This window comes from Trichoderma atroviride, chromosome 3, assembly GCF_020647795.1.
Source record: "Trichoderma atroviride chromosome 3, complete sequence".
In the NCBI taxonomy this organism is placed as follows: domain Eukaryota; kingdom Fungi; phylum Ascomycota; class Sordariomycetes; order Hypocreales; family Hypocreaceae; genus Trichoderma; species Trichoderma atroviride.
The window spans coordinates 3,180,788-3,198,000 of record NC_089402.1 but is presented as its reverse complement, the minus strand read 5'-3'; the positions used below and the strand labels follow the sequence as shown (position 1 = coordinate 3,198,000).

Sequence of the window (17,213 nt, the reverse complement as noted above, 5' to 3'; positions counted from 1 at the left end):
GGAGGATATCATCCCAGTCAGAAGTCGAATCTGGCGTTCCGAAGCAAACCTAACAAATATTAGACTAACTACAAAGAATTCACTTATCAAAAGTACAACTTACTAGGACTCTGGTTGCAAAAGCAATTTTGATGTATTTTTCTGCATGGTTTGCGATCCAAAGTAGCTAAATACACCTTGGCTTAGCATGGACAGGTCAGATATATCTGTGAAGATAATCGGGAATACGCTTCTTACCTCTTTCACAAGAATCCCAGCCAAATTATGGCACAGAAAGACTAAGGGGCGCTGATCAAAAGTTCAATAACATATCTAAAAATTGCATGGAGAAGTTGTTTTTTCTGACCTTCTCGTCTTTATTAGTGTTTTTGTTTGTGGCTATAGCTTCTAATAATGCCGTGGCAGCTTTCTCTAAAACAAATTTGTCGAAGAGAATATCCTCGTAGATAGCACTGTCGAAAACAAATACTCGAGCGATCGATGAGAACTCTTCAAGTATAGGTCCTAGGGATCCTTCTGGGTCTTCTGGATTGCAACAAGTGTCGCTATATGTGCCGTATAATCCATGAACAGCGATAATACTTTGAACTCATCAGTTAGTGGCTCACGAGATAACAGCCAATTGCACCGGTTTGACTTACTCTGTCGTGGGAAGATTTGGCGGCTCCCATACAAGTCTTAGGCAGCCGCTGGCATCGTCTTGGCGTTCATCTATTTCCATATTCAGGATTAAGTTGCTAGATTTAGAAGAGTATTGTATGAACTTCGTCCATTTCTTCCAAGGGGGAGCCAGGCCGATGAGGATTTGCAACTTTTTGCAACATCGAATTCTCCAGTCATTGATTTCAGACTGAGATGATGTTTGGTAGACATGTGACAACGCCAAAAGACTACCTATGAAAGAAATTGAGCTTCAGAACCCCGAACAAAGAAGATACCCTTGCCACGTTGGCACTGCCTGGAACGTGCTTTACTATTTCTCAAGAACCCCGCAGCTGAATGACTATAGCGACCGTTTATTTAAGTGATAAATATTATATTCAAAATCTACCATCTGTGCAAAAGGCCATGGGCCTTGGGGTTTGGATCAAGTGAAGGGCTTAGGAGCGTCGTTCCTTCATGACCTGGGAGAATATGGCCAGGGCTGTATCCAGATGCCTAACATTTGCTACCCGCCTCTGAAACCTCATGATCTCACGACTTACTGACCCGGCCTCTTCGTGACGCCCTTGCTTATGTAGAATCCCCAACACATCGTTGATGACGGTTTCAAGTCGCTTATCCGCGCTGGTGGTGTTAAACAAGCCTTCGCCTGCAGCTCTGACCACATCCTGGAATATTTCTTTTGCCTCTTTGTCTTTGCCCGTGACAATATAGCTGTTACGTATCTTATGCCGGAGCACTATGTCTTGTTCATCCAACGCACCATGTCGTGGCTCAAGTGCGCCAAGGAAATGAGGCAAGTACTCCATCCACAAGTCTCTATTGTCCTCAGTTGGTTCGGGCGCAAAGTCGGCAAGCTTCTTGATGACTGACGCGTTTTCTTCGGTCCACGTATTTTCAACTTGCATCAACTTTCTCATGAACTGGCTAACTAAAGGATGAATGTGGACCGAATCAGAATTCTGTTGTCTATCAACGAGGGAATAGGCTTGCAACGCGCTGATCGCTTCATTGCTCTGATCATCATCGTTTGCAGCCGACAGTAGAGAAATGGGGATGTTGTTATTCGCAAGAAAACAGACAAACCGCAAGTACCCTGCAGCGAGGGGGGAAATTACTCGCGAGGCGATCAACGGATAGTCTGCAAGTTGTGGCGGTGGGGCATCGCAAGATGCCATTCTGGACTTCATCCTCGAAACCCTTGGTGACAAACTCAGTCATGCCATTACTATCCGATTTGCAGCGCTCAAGATATTTGGCTGTTGTGATTTGGGTTTCGAAAATATAGGATGCCGCTTGTCTGATGGCCAGTGGAATGTCACCTAGAAAGTCGGCCAGCATATTCAGGCTTTTCGAATCCGTGACCTGTTTGTTGTCTAAGCGGCACTTTAATAGCTGGATGGATTCAGACCTCTCCATGGAGGAAATGGCGTGTATCCCATCCTTTGGAAGATCCATGCCGGCAACAATGGATTTGCTTTGAGTCGTAAAAAGGATGGAGCCCTTGAGACTAAAAGGTAGGTAGTCGTATATCTCCTTGGCTACTTCCATGTCGTTCATGCTGTCAAGTACCAACAGCCATTCACCAGCGCTTTTATGGCTCAGAGCTGTCTTCACAATTGTCTTGATATTGGCTTTAACATCAGCTATGCCGGCCACATTGAGAGCTTGCCCAATCTCGCGATAGGCATTCTCAAAGGTGGCAATGTTCATGGCGGGAACCCAAAATATGGAGCAATGAGGGTGGTCTCTATGGATTCGGTAAACTGCCTCGATTGCGATTTGTGTCTTGCCCAAACCGCTCGGACCCATGATTGCGGTTCGCTGGCATGTATTTTCATAAGCTCTTGCAGGAAGCCTTTGTCGGAGCTTTTCGACGATGCCTTGGCGGCCAACAAAGCTCTCGTTCTGGCCAAAGGGAACGACGAAATGAGTATTTTCCGTGCCAACTTGATCTTGCATTTTTTGCATGGATTTCCAATCACAGTGTATTCTGATGATCTCCTTGGAAACGTCATTGAACGATCTATCTCCGGGATGAGAATATTTATTCATGGCCAAATGGTCTGTCTGGAGCGCGATCCTCGTGCAGCCAGCAATGCAGGCTGATTCTTCCGGCACGACCTATATCCGGCTTAGCAATTGCCAAACTCTTGAACAGCACGACATACCAATCTATTCAACAGATGACTGACTGGCCAAGGGACCCCGAACCGGGCTCCATAGTTGGTTCCGTAAAGTTCATAGAAGCAGCTTATCGATAATGGCAATGTTTTATGAAGCTGGCATAGTTCCTGCAGCTTGTCCCGTAAGTATGGGTTATCATAGCCCAGATTCTGAATGATTCCCGTATCGGATCCGAATGGCGAGAGGAAGCTGGCCGCATAAGAAGCAGAAGTCTGCATTTCTGAGCCTCTAAACGGTACCCCGAGCGCAAGAAAGCCAATTGTCTGCTTAAGCAAGTCGTTATACCTAGGCGTGTTGGCGAAAAGTAGGCCCTTGGCCAAACGGGCGGGTTAGCCTATCTTTCGGGCTCGAGGACTTTGTAGAAGATGTAGAAGAAGGGGGTTTGATATCATATTGAAGCAATATGGAATTCTCTCGAGTCCTCGCCGATAGAGTCACTTACATGTTGGATGACCAACCCTCCCAAACTATGCCCGATAAAGATGATTGGACGATCATTCGTGCCATCACGTAGATTGCTTACGCTTCGAATTAAGTCTTCGCCGCAGATCTGGAGACGAGTTCTAGGGGCATCGAGATGCCATCGCGAATCGTAATTGTATGCCAAAATTCTGGCGTTTGGCATGACGGCAGGTAGCATGTGTGGATCTTTGAGCCAGTGAACGGTAAAATCAGGGTTGGATTTATCTTTCCAAGTCCACGACCAATCTACATTTGATCCAAGGCCGTGAACAGCAATAATACTTTGATGTTGTCAACATGATGCGTTACACGAAGGGTGTTTAAGATGATAGGACGCACTCGATTTCAACCGTCGTTTCGTCAGATCCAGAATACAGAATATCAATCGCTTGCCGATTACCATCTTCCTAAGCACAGTCAATTTAGTCATATTCGCATTATTTGCCACGTGCCTGTTACCAACCCTTCTGCTGTTTCTGGGATCAGTCATCTTCGTAGTATACCGAGGGAAGCCAAGGTCGTATAGCGCCCAAGGTATTCCTTCATGCAGCGGATTACAGCATTTGTAAAGAGGTGATTGGCAGTAATAATTGCGAAGAAGGTATCTATAGATTGTAATATTGTAAAGCAAAGGTGAAGCTATGGCTAGGAGGGAAATCGGGCAAGACACAGCCACTCTAGCCTTGCTGTATAGCTCACGGCCCAATCAACAAGCCAGATCACGTTTTTGTGCCAGTACATACCGCCTACATGTATCTTGATTGTATACTTGGTGTTGATCGTTAGCATATGAAAGGTGGTATTTAATGAAACATGTAGGAGGAACAATATGTTAACTACTGAAGCGGGGAAGAAAGCAGGCCCCTCTGGTATATTTTTAAGTAAATAGGTATTTTATAAATTGCAGCTAGGTTATCGATCTTCTGGGAATATTGAGGCAGGTGTCCCTTAATAGAAAGGTTTTATTTGGTTATAATAAAAATAACACTAAGAACTTCTGTAAACTGTATTTACTCTTATCGCTTCTCTTATGCCTTTTAACTATGCGGCAATGTGGTGAAATTTGCCCATTTGCTGCATTTTCTACTGTTATATGAGGTTTGGCTTGTATGAATAGTGTTCTGAGAGACCTGGAGGATTTAATAGACGAGTATTTGATCTCATTGGATAACGTCCAATAAGTACGTACTGCTGCCCAGCCTCTTATTTTATAACGGCTACCTACCTGCTATAAATATCAGGCTGCAACTAAACAACATCACCATCTGCACATTTATGCCGAATAACATTGAGATACATTACGAAAACCTTCAAAAAAGATGGAAAACTCTCGGAATTTCTCAAGGAACAAAGTCGGAAGAAACGCGACCGTTGTACTGGGCAACATCACGGTCAGCGCCAGTATGTTCTCCATGTCGCCTGTGGTTAGGCATCAGGCTTACCAGTACAGACACCCCAAATGCCGACAAGTCATTTCTCCAGGCGATCAGCAAGACCGACCCCGCCCACGATAAAAACCGCATCTTGCTGTTAAAGGGCCCCTTGCTATGGGACGCCTTCAATTGGATCTTTGGACATCAAGAGTTCAACAAATGGCGCTATACCAAAGAGAGCGGTGTCTTCTGGATCAAGGGGGACCCCGGCAAAGGCAAGACAATGCTACTCTGCGGCATCATCGAGGATTTGGATCAAAGTCCTCAAAATGCCAACTTAAGCTATTTCTTCTGTCAAGCTACGGATTATAGAATCAACACCGCTTCTGCTGTGGTCGGCGGCTTAATCAAATCGTTGCTTAAGCGACATCCGACACTCCTCTCGCGCATTCGAGAGAAATATGCAGATGAGGTCCAAGATGAGCTGGATGGAACCAACGCATTAGTCATTCTATGCGATATCTTTGAGACCATCACCAACGATCCGGACTTGAAAGACATCATCTGTGTTGTTGATGCACTTGATGAATGCATAACGGACTGCAAATATCTTCTCGATTTTATCGTTAAAACAAGCGGTCATGTCAAATGGCTGCTTTCAAGCCGGAACGAAAAAGACATAGAAAAGGGCCTCGATCAAATTCCACAAAGACTTGTGTTAGAACTGAAAGACAATGCGGAGAAAATATCCACGTCCATTGAAGCATATATTCGCCACCATATTCAGGAAATCAAAGCGTTGAAACATGATGAAGAACTTCAAGTAAAAACTCTTGATATTTTAAGCAGCAAGGCTCAGGGCACTTTCTTATGGGTTGCACTCGTTGTTGAACAGCTACACGATACAGACCGTTGGGATATCGAAAATGTGCTGGAAGAAGTGCCGAAAGATCTAGAGAGCCTTTATGGTTTAATATTAGATCGAACTGAGAGATTGGGAGCGAGAGGCCAGGAAGTTTGCCGAGTCATACTCTCAATTATCGCCACAGCCAAGAGGCCTCTACACCTTGAGGAGCTACTTATTTTCACCAATTCACATTGGAAAAATAGCAGCCACTTCAAAAATACATACCAACTACAAGATATACAAGACATGACGAAAACTTGTGGATCTATTTTATCTATAAGAGAAGATACTGTCTACTTTATCCACCAGTCAGCCAAGGATTATGTCATGGAGAATGCAGCCCAGCGCATTTTCCCTATTTTACATCAACATTACAAAATGTTTGAGGCTTCATTAGATGCCATGTCAAAAATCCTCGAATACAACATGTATTGTTTAGAAGATCCTGCAATACATATAGACGATGTGCCCCACAAGGACGTCGGCTCTGATCCGGTTACTTCCATACGATACTGCTGCGTATTCTGGGTTGAGCACCTAGTATCGGGCTACCAATTTGAAGGATTCGATTACCAGAAATATCTGAAAGACGATAAAAAACTTCATCTCTTTCTCAAGGAAAAATTTCTTTGTTGGGTAGAATCCTTGGCCCTCATGCGTAACTTTTCCCCACAGGCTCAGATTGCTCTTCAGAAGCTCAAGGATCTTATTGACTGCTATTGTTGCAGCGGAAAGAATGATGAGACTGTCCAAGCTGCACAATTACAGAGAAATATTGAAACATACGGCTTGAGACATTTCGTCTATGATGCTTATCGATTTGTCCGAAATAGTATAGAGTCTGTAGCTCACTGGCCCCTGCAACTTTACTTTTCAGCCATAAGTTTTGAACAGCACAACACTACTATCCGAAATGTTTTTGAACAGACTGTACGCAAAAGATTCGGGCCCTCGCCTATCCTCACAAGTCAGCAACATGGCCAGTCATCTTTCCGGCTGCAAAGCTCCTTCAAAGCCAGTAAAAATGACAGTATCAGCGATAAGTGGCTAGTGTTCTCTCCCGACTCATCGTTAATAATCCAATTATGTTGGGCTTCCTCTGTCAACGCATTCGCGGTTTGGAGAGCAGACACCGGGACTCTGGTACACACCTTTGATATTACCCCTGATAGCAGAATTGCCTTCTTTCCAAAATCGAACGACTTCATATCTGTATCCGAAACTGGAATCATAAAGAGGTGGAGCATGAACAAGCCATCATGTGTTAGCAATCTCTAAATCTCGACTCTTGGAGCAAGAGTTCAAGCCTTCCGTCAACCAGCGATTCATACGTTGGATATAACATTCCCAAGGCAAGGGTCGTCGCTTTGTCACCAAATGGTGACCTGGTAGCAACGTGGCATCGCTTATCAGATACTAATTTAGGCGTTGCAAGGATCTGGGATACTTACACGGCCTGTTGCCATAGATTGTGCGAATATGGCGAAGCAGCAGACATATGTGCAGCCTTTTCACCAAACTCTCAATTACTAGCTGTGCTATATAAAGACGGCATTGGAGTACACAACACAACAGCGGGTGCAATGGTTCAACATCTCAACAAAGGCATCGGGCAAACAGAAACTCTACGACCACCAATTCCCTTTTTAGCAGAGTTTGACAATATGGAATACCTTGGCCGAATTTTATTCTCCCCAAATTCCAAAGTTCTGGCTACCGTAGAGCTGCGACAGCGCCTTTACCTCTGGGACACACATAAATGGGAACTACTACAGAAGATTAAAGTGTCTTTGACACGCCATGGCCTCCGATGTCTTGCTATCTCTCCTGACTCGGCGATTGTAGCCACGGGCTCGTTAGATGGAACTAAGCTTTGGAGCATCGAAACGGGAGAATGCGTCGCTCGGGTTAATGTCTGTCCTCTATTAATCGCTTTTCCCCCGGACTGGACGAAATCTTCGCTTATAGTATTACAATCAAAAGCAGGCGTGATTCAAACGTGGCTCATTAACCTCTATGACGCTATAACATATTCTAAACCTCTTTGCAACAGCCTTAACAGCATTGGAACCGTTTCTATATCTCCAAATTCAAAATTCATAGTTGAAACGCAAAGTTATAATGACTGCATCAAGATTTGGAGCGGAGATGATGGCCAACTGGTCCATATTCTCAATGAGGAATCTGGGTTGTTTGATATAGACGATTGCTTGCCTACTTTTTCGCCAGATTCAAAACTATTAGCTTGTTTTAATTACTCGTCTAAAATTCGAATATGGCGTTTGACTACTGGCAAGCCTATTTTCTTATTTAAAGGTACGGGCAGGAGGAAAATTTCGTCAATAGCCTTGTCGAACGATCCAAAATGTCTAATTGCTGGTACCAGCAATAGTGAGATATGCATTTGGCGCATTGACTCTGGCCAACTTATCTACCGATACGATAATGGAGACCCACGCCAAATATCGGAGAGATCACTTTTGGTTGCAATTTCAGAATCTGCTCATGTTGCAGCGACCTTGACGCTGGGGTCATGGGCTTCTGGGCCAAGCAATGTGAAAATGTTGCGCTTGTGTGCGGCTCAAAGTGTGGAAGTTGCTCATCCTCAATTAGCCTGGACACGTCAACTTGAAGATCAGATACTTGGACTACAATGTGAAGCGCGAATCTATTTTTCTTCGGATTCGGCGATTTTGGCCAGTGTTACAAGATACAAGGCCCAAATCTTTGACGTTACTACTGGCACTTGTTTGCAGGAGTTTGCCCTTAACGGCATTGACATACGACTACTATCATTTGATGCAATAAAGGGCCGGATTCTCACTACTCACTCTATATTTTATAAAACTTCATCGTGGAAGCACTGGCAAGCGTCTCCAAGACTTGGGTACTCCCATGAGTATCTCTGTATTAAGGGCTATTCTGTCGAAGGCGTATGGATTCTTCTGGCTGGAAAAAGAAATTGCTACCTGCCGAGTAATTTCAGGCCAGCGGTATTATCATTGGTCGATAGATTGTACGATAAATCCACCTACTTGGCTATGTCTGAATCCTTATTGGTGGTTTTGAATGAGTTGAAAGAGGTGGTTATCATTAAGTTTCCCGCTCGGCGCGAAGCGCAGCAACACGAAATCAGGGACTTTGATGTCGCTAAAGAGTTTGAAAGTACTACTGGTAGTGCTGGCAGCTCCAGTTTGGTTGTTAATGCCCCAGCAGAGATAGAGTCCGGTTCGGAACTGTTGATGGTAATAAGGGACAATAGAGGTTGAAAAGATTAAATTGAAAGGTCTTGGTTATCTAGAGAGAAGTCGGGAGGCAGGACCTCTTATATATGTAAAATCTATGTGATCCACGTAGCCAGATCGGACTAGTGCTTCCTTGTTCAACAGGAACGTCCTTCAAGAGAAAAGCGCATCAAATGAGTTGAGAGTTGAAGCTCAAGGCAACGGCTCGTCTAATGATGAAAAGAAAGACAAGAAAAAGAAAAGTCCTTTGCGCAGAAATGGGCATCAATGCTGATATTATGTGAATATAAATAGCGGAAATCTTGGAGCCCCAAACGGGAGCCAATCTATCGAGAGGTCTAATTAATGCCTCCATCTGATGGAATAGGTGCATTAGTTTTCAGCAGTCTAAGCTCACACCGAATACAATGCTATCCTCGTACTACCATCGAAAAGAACAGCAAATAGCATCAAGAACATAAACGTTTCGTATACGTATGACTATTTTAACCCTGCAGGAAGGCGATGACTGGAGCATGGGCTCCGATTTCGAGGACGAAGAGTACTTGACTGAGGACTTGACACTGTAGGTGAATGTGCTGAGGAGCAGCACAACGCCGGGCTGACACCCGCCATCTACTATCTCATACCAGGAGCATCATACACCAAAGAGGGAGGCTTCCAACTTCAGGACAGAAGAGGAATCACCTGCTGAGTCACTGAGTCGAAATTTATTCTTGTCTATCTATAGGTACGTGCGGGTGCTATCACCGCGTTTTGGCGTGGATTCCAACTTGGAGGCGCGAAGAGGGCGGCAAAAGCCATCATGCCGCTGAGAGTGGCCAAGACGCCCGGTGCTCTGATAGTTTCTTACCAGTATCCAGACGCATGTTTGACCCGCCGGAGGTCAATTCGAGCGCAAGGCGCCAAATGGATAATGACCACCCCCTCAATCGTCCACTATAAATCAGACCAGCCACCCGAATCGGGAAGAACTCGGGTCAAGAGCAAGGGAGGAAAGTAATACGCCAGTAGTATTACAGCAGTGTTTTTGTTCATTCTGGCTGCCAAAAACGAATTTCAGAATTCGGGTGGCAAAGGAGGGGGTGGGCCGCCCGCCAGTGGTCTGACTTACATGTAATCGCCCACCCCCATAATCGCCCATATCTCCTTGACCGCCCATATCTCCTTGACCGCCCACGTAGGTCAGGGAAAAAAATGCTTCTCTTTCAACATCATCAACATTGTCTCTTCAACGTCGACACCGCATTTCTCACTCGCGGATTCTCCGGGAAGCAGTTTCTCACATTGCAATTTTCACTAAAGAGATGCCTTCTTATTCGGAAGAGGATATTCTTGCAGCAATTCAGGACATAGAAAGTGGTGTTTCACAAAGAGTAGCCGCACAACGCTGGGGAATTCCAAGATCTACGCTTCGTCATCGCTGCAACGGCGGCCACAACTCGAATGAAGCAAATGAATTTAGGCAGCGGCTTTCTAAAGAGCAGGAAAGCCATCTCGCTCAATGGATTTCAGTTCAAAACGCGCTGGGCCTCCCGCTGACACAGCAACAAATCAAGGACTTCGCAGAGAGAGTCATCAAAGCCGGCGGCGATAATACACCACTTGGGAAAGCGTGGATAGAGGGCTTTTTGCGAAGAAATCCTGAAGCCAGGGCTGTCAGAGGCAAGCCTTTGCCTAGGGGTGGGCGGCCATCCCCCAACTTTGCCCACCGGAATCAACCAAGATTCAAATTGAAAAGGGAGGAAAATAATACACCAGCATCGCAGTAGTGTTTTATGGAGGGGTTTTCTGTCTTTCTTTTCCTTCATTCATTCTTTTGTTCTTTCTAGCTGCCAAGAAGGACTTTCCTAATTCGGATGGGCGGCTGAGGGGATCGGCGACCACTAATCTGACTGCAAAAGCCGTCCGAAAAAGGAAATCAGCTCCCAGCACAAGATTTGGCAAATCATCTGTTTATATCACAACAACTACACCTCCCCACAACCAAAAGTCAATGGCAAAAAATAAAAACATACAACAGCCGGTGTTCGCTGATGGTCACCCACTCAACTACTAATCTGCCTCTCATTGGCTTGACTCTGGGAGAGCGGACGGGATCCCGTATATTCCAATGGATATGGTCGTATGTGATAGTGTTGACCACCAGAAGCACTTATATCACAACAACCGCAACAGACTTCATGAAAAGCAAAAAATATAAACATACAACAGCCGGTGTTCGCCAATGGTCACCCACTTGACTACTAATCTGCCGGTTAGTGGCTTGTCTATGGGGGAGCAGACGGGACCCCGAATTCTCCACTACCTATGGTCGTATGTGCTAGAGTTTTATGCAAGATTTCTTATAGAAGAATGAGTAAGTTGGGGTTGATAGTTAAGATCAGTGGTCATCTTTGAATTGACGTTTGGATGTGCTTCTTTTTGGGAGGATGAGGCTGTTTGAGCGGCGTACAATCCAAGGCACATGTAACCCTTTTTTGTCGCATGCCAGGTTCAGAATCGGCGCTCACAAGCCTCAAACTTCCCGTATTATCAGACGCGTGTACTTTCATTTGTTGCATGCCGGGTTTAGAACCAACGTCCTCACTCTTCAACCTTGATGTACTTTCTGGTGCTTCCTCCTTCTCAGCGTTTTTAACATCATCCTCTGGTCTGTATACATCAAAAGCGCCGTGTACACAAAGATTACGCGGGAAGCTACTAATCTCAAGTAGAGTAGTGAAAAGTTCTTAAGAGGCGCCATATTCATGGTGATTATCCGTATGCAAACACAGGCATATGCTTGTCTGACTAGAAAGATCAATTGACTCGATACAGATTTCTCCAGCAGGGACGAAGACCCCGCGATTAGCCATATGCCGTATTATAGTGATAGAGAAGGGCTCTTTGTAGTATTCCTATAATCTTAATCCATAATTCTCTTTGATTAGGAATGATGGTACAAATTCCTGGGAGCAGTACCGAAGGAGTATGTTTCCTAGCCCCTGTAGGTCACGAGCATCATGGAATCGGCAGTGGACTTTTTCTATGTCGTATCAGTGTCGGTATAATAACACAAAGAATGTGACAATTGAATGATAGAGACAAATAACTATGCAACTAATAGAAGGATACAGAAAATAGTCATGCATGCAGTAAGGGCAAGGACGAAAACGCAGTCTAAGATTCGTTTTACTTACCTTTACAGTTGAATCGGCGACCGGTTTCTATGTTTCGAAAAACAAGACCAACAGCCTCATATTGAAGCAACTTGCAATTCATTTGTCGGCGATCTTTGTAACTTTGTGTCGATTTCTCTGAAACATGGGGTTTGCAAGATGCTCCACATCGTCCATTGATTTTACATCGTCAAGTAACATTAGAAAACACCAAAAAGTCTGGCACAATTTACCCATCTAAACAGAGAACTCTTAGACCAGCCTCCTTGGGCTTATATTCGATTTGTATTGGATGGCGTCAATTATTGATAGTTGGATGGAGAGGGCAGCGATACACTTGCCCTTTGCTGTCTCCAAAACACTGAACACACGCGTTGCAGATAATGTGACTGCAAGGTAATACATTCTCTGGTATCTGTTCTATGTAGCAAACACATGTTAAGTGGCTTCGGAATTTTGAAGCTGACTGGACTTTGGGGTAAAAGGTCTCCATGACACTGCGGTGCATTTTTGGGATGAAACTGCACTCCTCTTTGTCTGCGCTGTTGACCCTCACCTCGAGATTCTCAATGATCTTCTAGATATCATTAATCTACAGACTGAAAGATTCGAGATATTTGAACAACGATTGATAGCCGCCTCGTGCTAGAATGACATCCTTGCGGGATTGATAGCCCTTTTTGTGCTTTTTTGAACTCTCTGAATCATCGGACAAACAGGATTCTAAACCCCGTAAAGTGTTCTCTCCACCAGTCATGCCTTCTGAATCCGCATATAGTATGTTTAAGTCCTCTTTTTGATAGTTCTATAGTCCTGAATGTAACTAAACTAATTGGGTATTTCACTCCCTATTCCTCTAGTCAAATATCACGTTCAGGCTTTTTGGAAACTTCCTTTACTACACTGGGCCCCTTCAGATGTAAGTATCCTTCAATTGCAGTGTAGGGGTTAGGCTCAAGCCGCGGTTTCTGGTCAACCGGGGCAACCTCGAAACTTGCGACATGCACAGACTCGGGAAATGCCTCATTGTCCACCATATACGGCTGCAACCATTCCCATTGTACTAGACTGTTGGTAGGGAGCTTGGCCTTTGACGGCTTCTGCGTGGCTGGAGTCTCTACGTCCGCAGCCGGAGCTACTGCGTCGGTGGGCATCACCAAGTCTGTTGTGACGATTAGCGGCCCCATGTGGAAGAAGGCTGTCATGTTGCGGAACGCCTTCTCCCACATCCACGGAGACAACTTGAGCTCCCGCACTGGTAGGATGCTACTATACCCGTGGATGGCTGTGAAAGGGTCGATGATGGCACCAAAACCTCGTAATTGCCGGCAGTGTTGGACGTCGTGATCTAACGACTGGAGTTCGGTGGGATCAAGATAGTATGGATCAAACTTGGGGAAGTTGGCGTTGTTGATCTTCGTTCTGGGATCATTCTTGAGGCCTTCCTCTTCTGCTTCGTCTATGTAGTAGGTGAATAGGTTTCCCAACTCCAGGCCGTCGCCAGCGACTGGTGATTCCTTTGCGTCCCAATATCCAACGAGCCCGTCGTAGGCCTTTGTCTTGTCACCCAACTTTACCTGGAACGCGTACGCATGATCATCATCGGCATCGTCCTTCTTGTGCTTTTTACCCTTCTCGGCTTGTGTGAGAGTCCTACGCATTCCGGTAGGCCCAAGTGATGCGTGGCTCCTATAAGCCTCGACGGCGAGCTCAAGAGACCAGCCCATGTTTACCAGAGCCAGAGGTTGACCGACGATGGCACTAGAGAACTCAGAAAATGCTCCCGGAGCGGGAAGCATGTGTCTCATTGCCCCATTGATCATGTAGATGAATGCCCTGAGATAGTCCTTGTCCTTTAGAGTTTTGAGGAGGTTATCCAGCTGCTTCAGCGCGGGATCCTTGTCGGGCTCCAGGCCTGTCCGGTCGGGCATCCAATTGGGAGAGGTCATGCTGCCAGTTGGGCCACCGAATCTGACCTCTTTATAAAACCGCCCGTCACTGGCGAAGAACTGTAGCCCGTAGTTGGCGTAGTTGACCATGACCCAACCCCAAACGGGCTGGCCTGCCTGCTGAACAGGCTTCCAGTATGGTTTCGAACTTGGGCCTCCAGGGCCCGGCTGCAGCGTTACAAACTCGGCGTTGAGGCGTGCGAGTTGGTTAATCTGAGGAGGGATCTGGGCAAACTCGCTCCTTACGAGTGAAGAATCGCCGCGTCCACCCACAGGGGTTGCATTGGAAGTGGATGGTAGTAGTAGCTGCTGGGCACGCAGGTACTCGCTGGTATAGATCTTGGGCATCGTTTTGTCGCTGGCGATGCTGGGGGATACGGCGTGCACGGCTTGGCCGAACTTGTCGATGATGTTGAGTTTGGAGAAGCAGAACTGCCCGTGCGTAACGGGCTTGAAAGGGTTCTCGCCATCGGCCGAAAACGAGACACCTGTTCCGTACGGAGTAAGATCCGTCTCCAAACCCATGAGTACCAAGTCAGCCTCGCTGAATTCTCCGTGATTGGCTGCCTTTTTGGCTCCGGGAATGGCTTGGGGGAGGTAGCCGCCGCCTCCGCTGCGGTTTGGTTGCCGGTAAGTTGGCTTCACATGTGTCCCTCCTTGTCTAGTGATGAGGTGGTCAGTGAAACCAGCCAGCGGAGCTGATAAGAGGTTTAGTTTATCAATATTTGACAGAATAAAATCAAGGTCGTCCTCCAAGTCTTTGAGCATAGGTGCCGGCGTGTCGGCGAAGAGTTGCTCCACCTTGTGTTTGAGGGACATTGTTGGCTGGGGTAGCATTAACACTCTGCCGGACAGTTTCCTGGAGTCTCTGACATCTTCTTCACGGAGTGATTCGGTCTTGATTCGATATCGAAGCTTGGAATACTCGGCTTCAGTTCCTGTCAAATCGCCGTTATCCAACTCCCAGTGCTCGTACGGAATATGCACAAAGTTCACCTCCCATTCGAGGTAGAGTGGCACCCAAGGCTGCGTACCGTGCCACCTATCACGCCAGCGAGGCACATCAGGTTTCTCTGGGTCACCTGTTTTGCTTGACTTATCATCTTCAAGAGAGATAGGCCGCAGGTCCATGTCATGATAGAGAGGGAGTAGCGCGGGTTTCTCAGGCTTATGCTCCTGGTCTCTATCGGACTCGAGTGCTATGAATTCGGATAAGAGCAGTCTTACGTCGGTTCCCCAAGGGTTTTCGGTTCCCCAAGAGCGTTCGAGGTTCTCGATTATAGGTCCAAGATTCTCAGGCAGGTTTGGCTCGACAGGCTTGCCGTCCTTGCGGGCCCCAATAATTTGATGGCGAAGTCTGACCTTCAGGGGGTCGAGAAAGTCGACAGGCCAACCTGACTGAATACCTGCAACAAGTACTGTCGGATCGCCAGCTTGATGAAATGGCTCAGAAGTGCCGACCTGAATTGTTTTGCTGTCAAGCTCTACCTTGGTGACCTCATTCTCGATCGCCTTGATCTTTCGGTGAAGATTCCCAATGTGCTTCGTGACTTCTTCCCTCTGCTTTTTGTACTGGCCGCTTGTGGCAGCGGCGTTGACATCCGTGAGGAGCTCCCACCAGAGAGCGAATAAATCCCATTGGCGCTTCTTCAGCGACCGCGATAGGGTGTCGATCTGACGCTGCTTCTCATTCATGAGCGACAAGTTGGCCAATTCGGTATCTGTAGGCTCGTACGTGCCTTCGGGCTTGGCCGTCTTGTCACCATCCTGTGGGTTCGAGAGGAAATACTTCTGGCCGCCATCTTGGCGCTGAAAGTTGAAATTACTCAACACGTTTGCAGCCCGGCGTTGCGGCTCGACTCCTTCATCACGATCCAGCAGGAGAGTCTGCAGCTTGAGGAGGTCCATCTCAAGCTTGTGCACATCGCCCACAGACGACTCGCTATGGCCAGAGACATAGGCCATGATGGCGTCCATCGGAGTAGTACCCACGGCGATGGGAGAAGCTTTCATAAGGTGAGAACATGCCTGATCCGCAGGCACCTTGCCGGGCTTTTTCAGCGCGTTCCACTCGACCTCGTACATGGCACCATGGCAGAGAGTGCTAGCGGCGCTGTTATCTTTGCTCCATTCATTCGTCAAGTCTTGATCGTCGGCCTCGAGGACCATGTTCAACGACCGGAGCTGCAAAGGGCGAGCTAATGGAACATCTGATTTTTGCCCTGCTGGGGGGACAAAGAGGTCTCGTTCAACGTCTGGTTGCCACCCGATGACATAGTAAGAAGCTTTGGCTGCTTCGAGACATTGCTCTTTGCCCGCAGAATCCAGGTACTCGAATCGGTCGAGCATGCTGAAAACATTCCCGTTGTGCGGCTGGTAGTCGGCGAAGAGTTGATTGGAGCTATTGAACAAGTTTAGACGGACTCGTTTGGTGCCTGCCTTTTCAGACCACGTCTCGGCAGGAAAACGTTGTCCGATAAAGACCTCTGACTGTGCCTGCATGTCGACTTCGACGCTGCCACCGAGCCCAGACTCTGGCGCTATGTAAGGCGAAACGTCTGTCTGCAAGTCTACACTTTCGTCCAGGTCGTCGATGGATCTACAAACGTCGCTCTCAACCACCCAGGCACGAAACTTTGGCACAAAGTCCTTGGCATTCTCGGGCCGGATCGAATTCTCGTCGATGTGGCGAACCACAAGCCAGCGCGGAGGAACGTCATGGTAGCTTGGCACAGTGGGATCGTGACCATCGCTTGGCTTCGACTCGCCGTATCTTTCATCTCCGGGGATAGCAGTGTCTGGAGGCAAACCGGCCGGGGTCTTGGCCTCCGTTTTGGTGGCCGCGGTGCGATACGGCCGTGGGAGCGTCCAGTGAACGTAGACGCCCTGACGCCTCGAGCGAGGCTGGTTGGTACCGAGGTCAGTGAAGCGCATATTTGTCGATGCCGGCGAGGCGGCATGTAAATCAACGTGGCGCAGCACGTCGTTGGAGAGGAAGCGATTGTCGTATTGCAGAAGTGCATAGTCTGGCTGGGCCAACGGCGCGATCTTTGCCTCATCATCTGTGCCGCTACATACGGACTCATTGAAAACGAAGCATTCCACTTTTACGGGGAGCAATAGAGAACCCATGATTACTGATAGTGTATGAAGAGTGTGCGAAAGATGAGAGACAGGTGCAAGAAGTGAAAAGCTGCCGGAGGGAGGGAGGCGGCTTTATATATACCCATTTTCTATGACACAAAAGGCAAAGCCTCATTGGATTA

General features: G+C 47.0%; 4 protein-coding genes across 4 annotated transcripts; 2 read left to right on the top strand and 2 right to left on the bottom strand.

The window, feature by feature from the left end:
• Nucleotides 1-1,100: 1,100 nt before the first annotated feature.
• TrAtP1_006312 (uncharacterized protein) lies at nucleotides 1,101-2,987 on the bottom strand (the record flags this gene model as incomplete). The annotated part of the gene is made up of 3 exons (XM_066113066.1): nucleotides 2,835-2,987; nucleotides 1,782-2,787; nucleotides 1,101-1,594 (listed from the first exon to the last, which is right to left on the bottom strand). Exons 2-3 carry the CDS (start codon nucleotides 2,716-2,718, stop codon nucleotides 1,101-1,103), a joined length of 1,431 nt encoding a protein of 476 aa, XP_065969152.1. The 5' UTR covers nucleotides 2,719-2,787; nucleotides 2,835-2,987.
• Nucleotides 2,988-4,578: 1,591 nt separating this feature from the next.
• On the top strand, nucleotides 4,579-7,005 carry TrAtP1_006311 (uncharacterized protein). Its single transcript, XM_014082557.2, has 2 exons — nucleotides 4,579-4,713; nucleotides 4,763-7,005. Exons 1-2 carry the CDS (start codon nucleotides 4,632-4,634, stop codon nucleotides 6,868-6,870), a joined length of 2,190 nt encoding a protein of 729 aa, XP_013938032.2. The 5' UTR covers nucleotides 4,579-4,631; the 3' UTR covers nucleotides 6,871-7,005.
• A 2,454-nt stretch (nucleotides 7,006-9,459) lies between these two features.
• On the top strand, nucleotides 9,460-9,842 carry TrAtP1_006310 (uncharacterized protein). The gene has a single exon (XM_066113065.1). It carries the CDS (start codon nucleotides 9,643-9,645, stop codon nucleotides 9,838-9,840), a length of 198 nt encoding a protein of 65 aa, XP_065969151.1. The 5' UTR covers nucleotides 9,460-9,642; the 3' UTR covers nucleotides 9,841-9,842.
• A 2,968-nt stretch (nucleotides 9,843-12,810) lies between these two features.
• On the bottom strand, nucleotides 12,811-17,185 carry TrAtP1_006309 (uncharacterized protein). Its single transcript, XM_014082932.2, has one exon. The coding sequence runs from the start codon at nucleotides 17,077-17,079 to the stop codon at nucleotides 12,859-12,861; it is 4,221 nt and encodes a 1,406-aa protein (XP_013938407.1). The 5' UTR covers nucleotides 17,080-17,185; the 3' UTR covers nucleotides 12,811-12,858.
• Nucleotides 17,186-17,213: the final 28 nt, after the last annotated feature.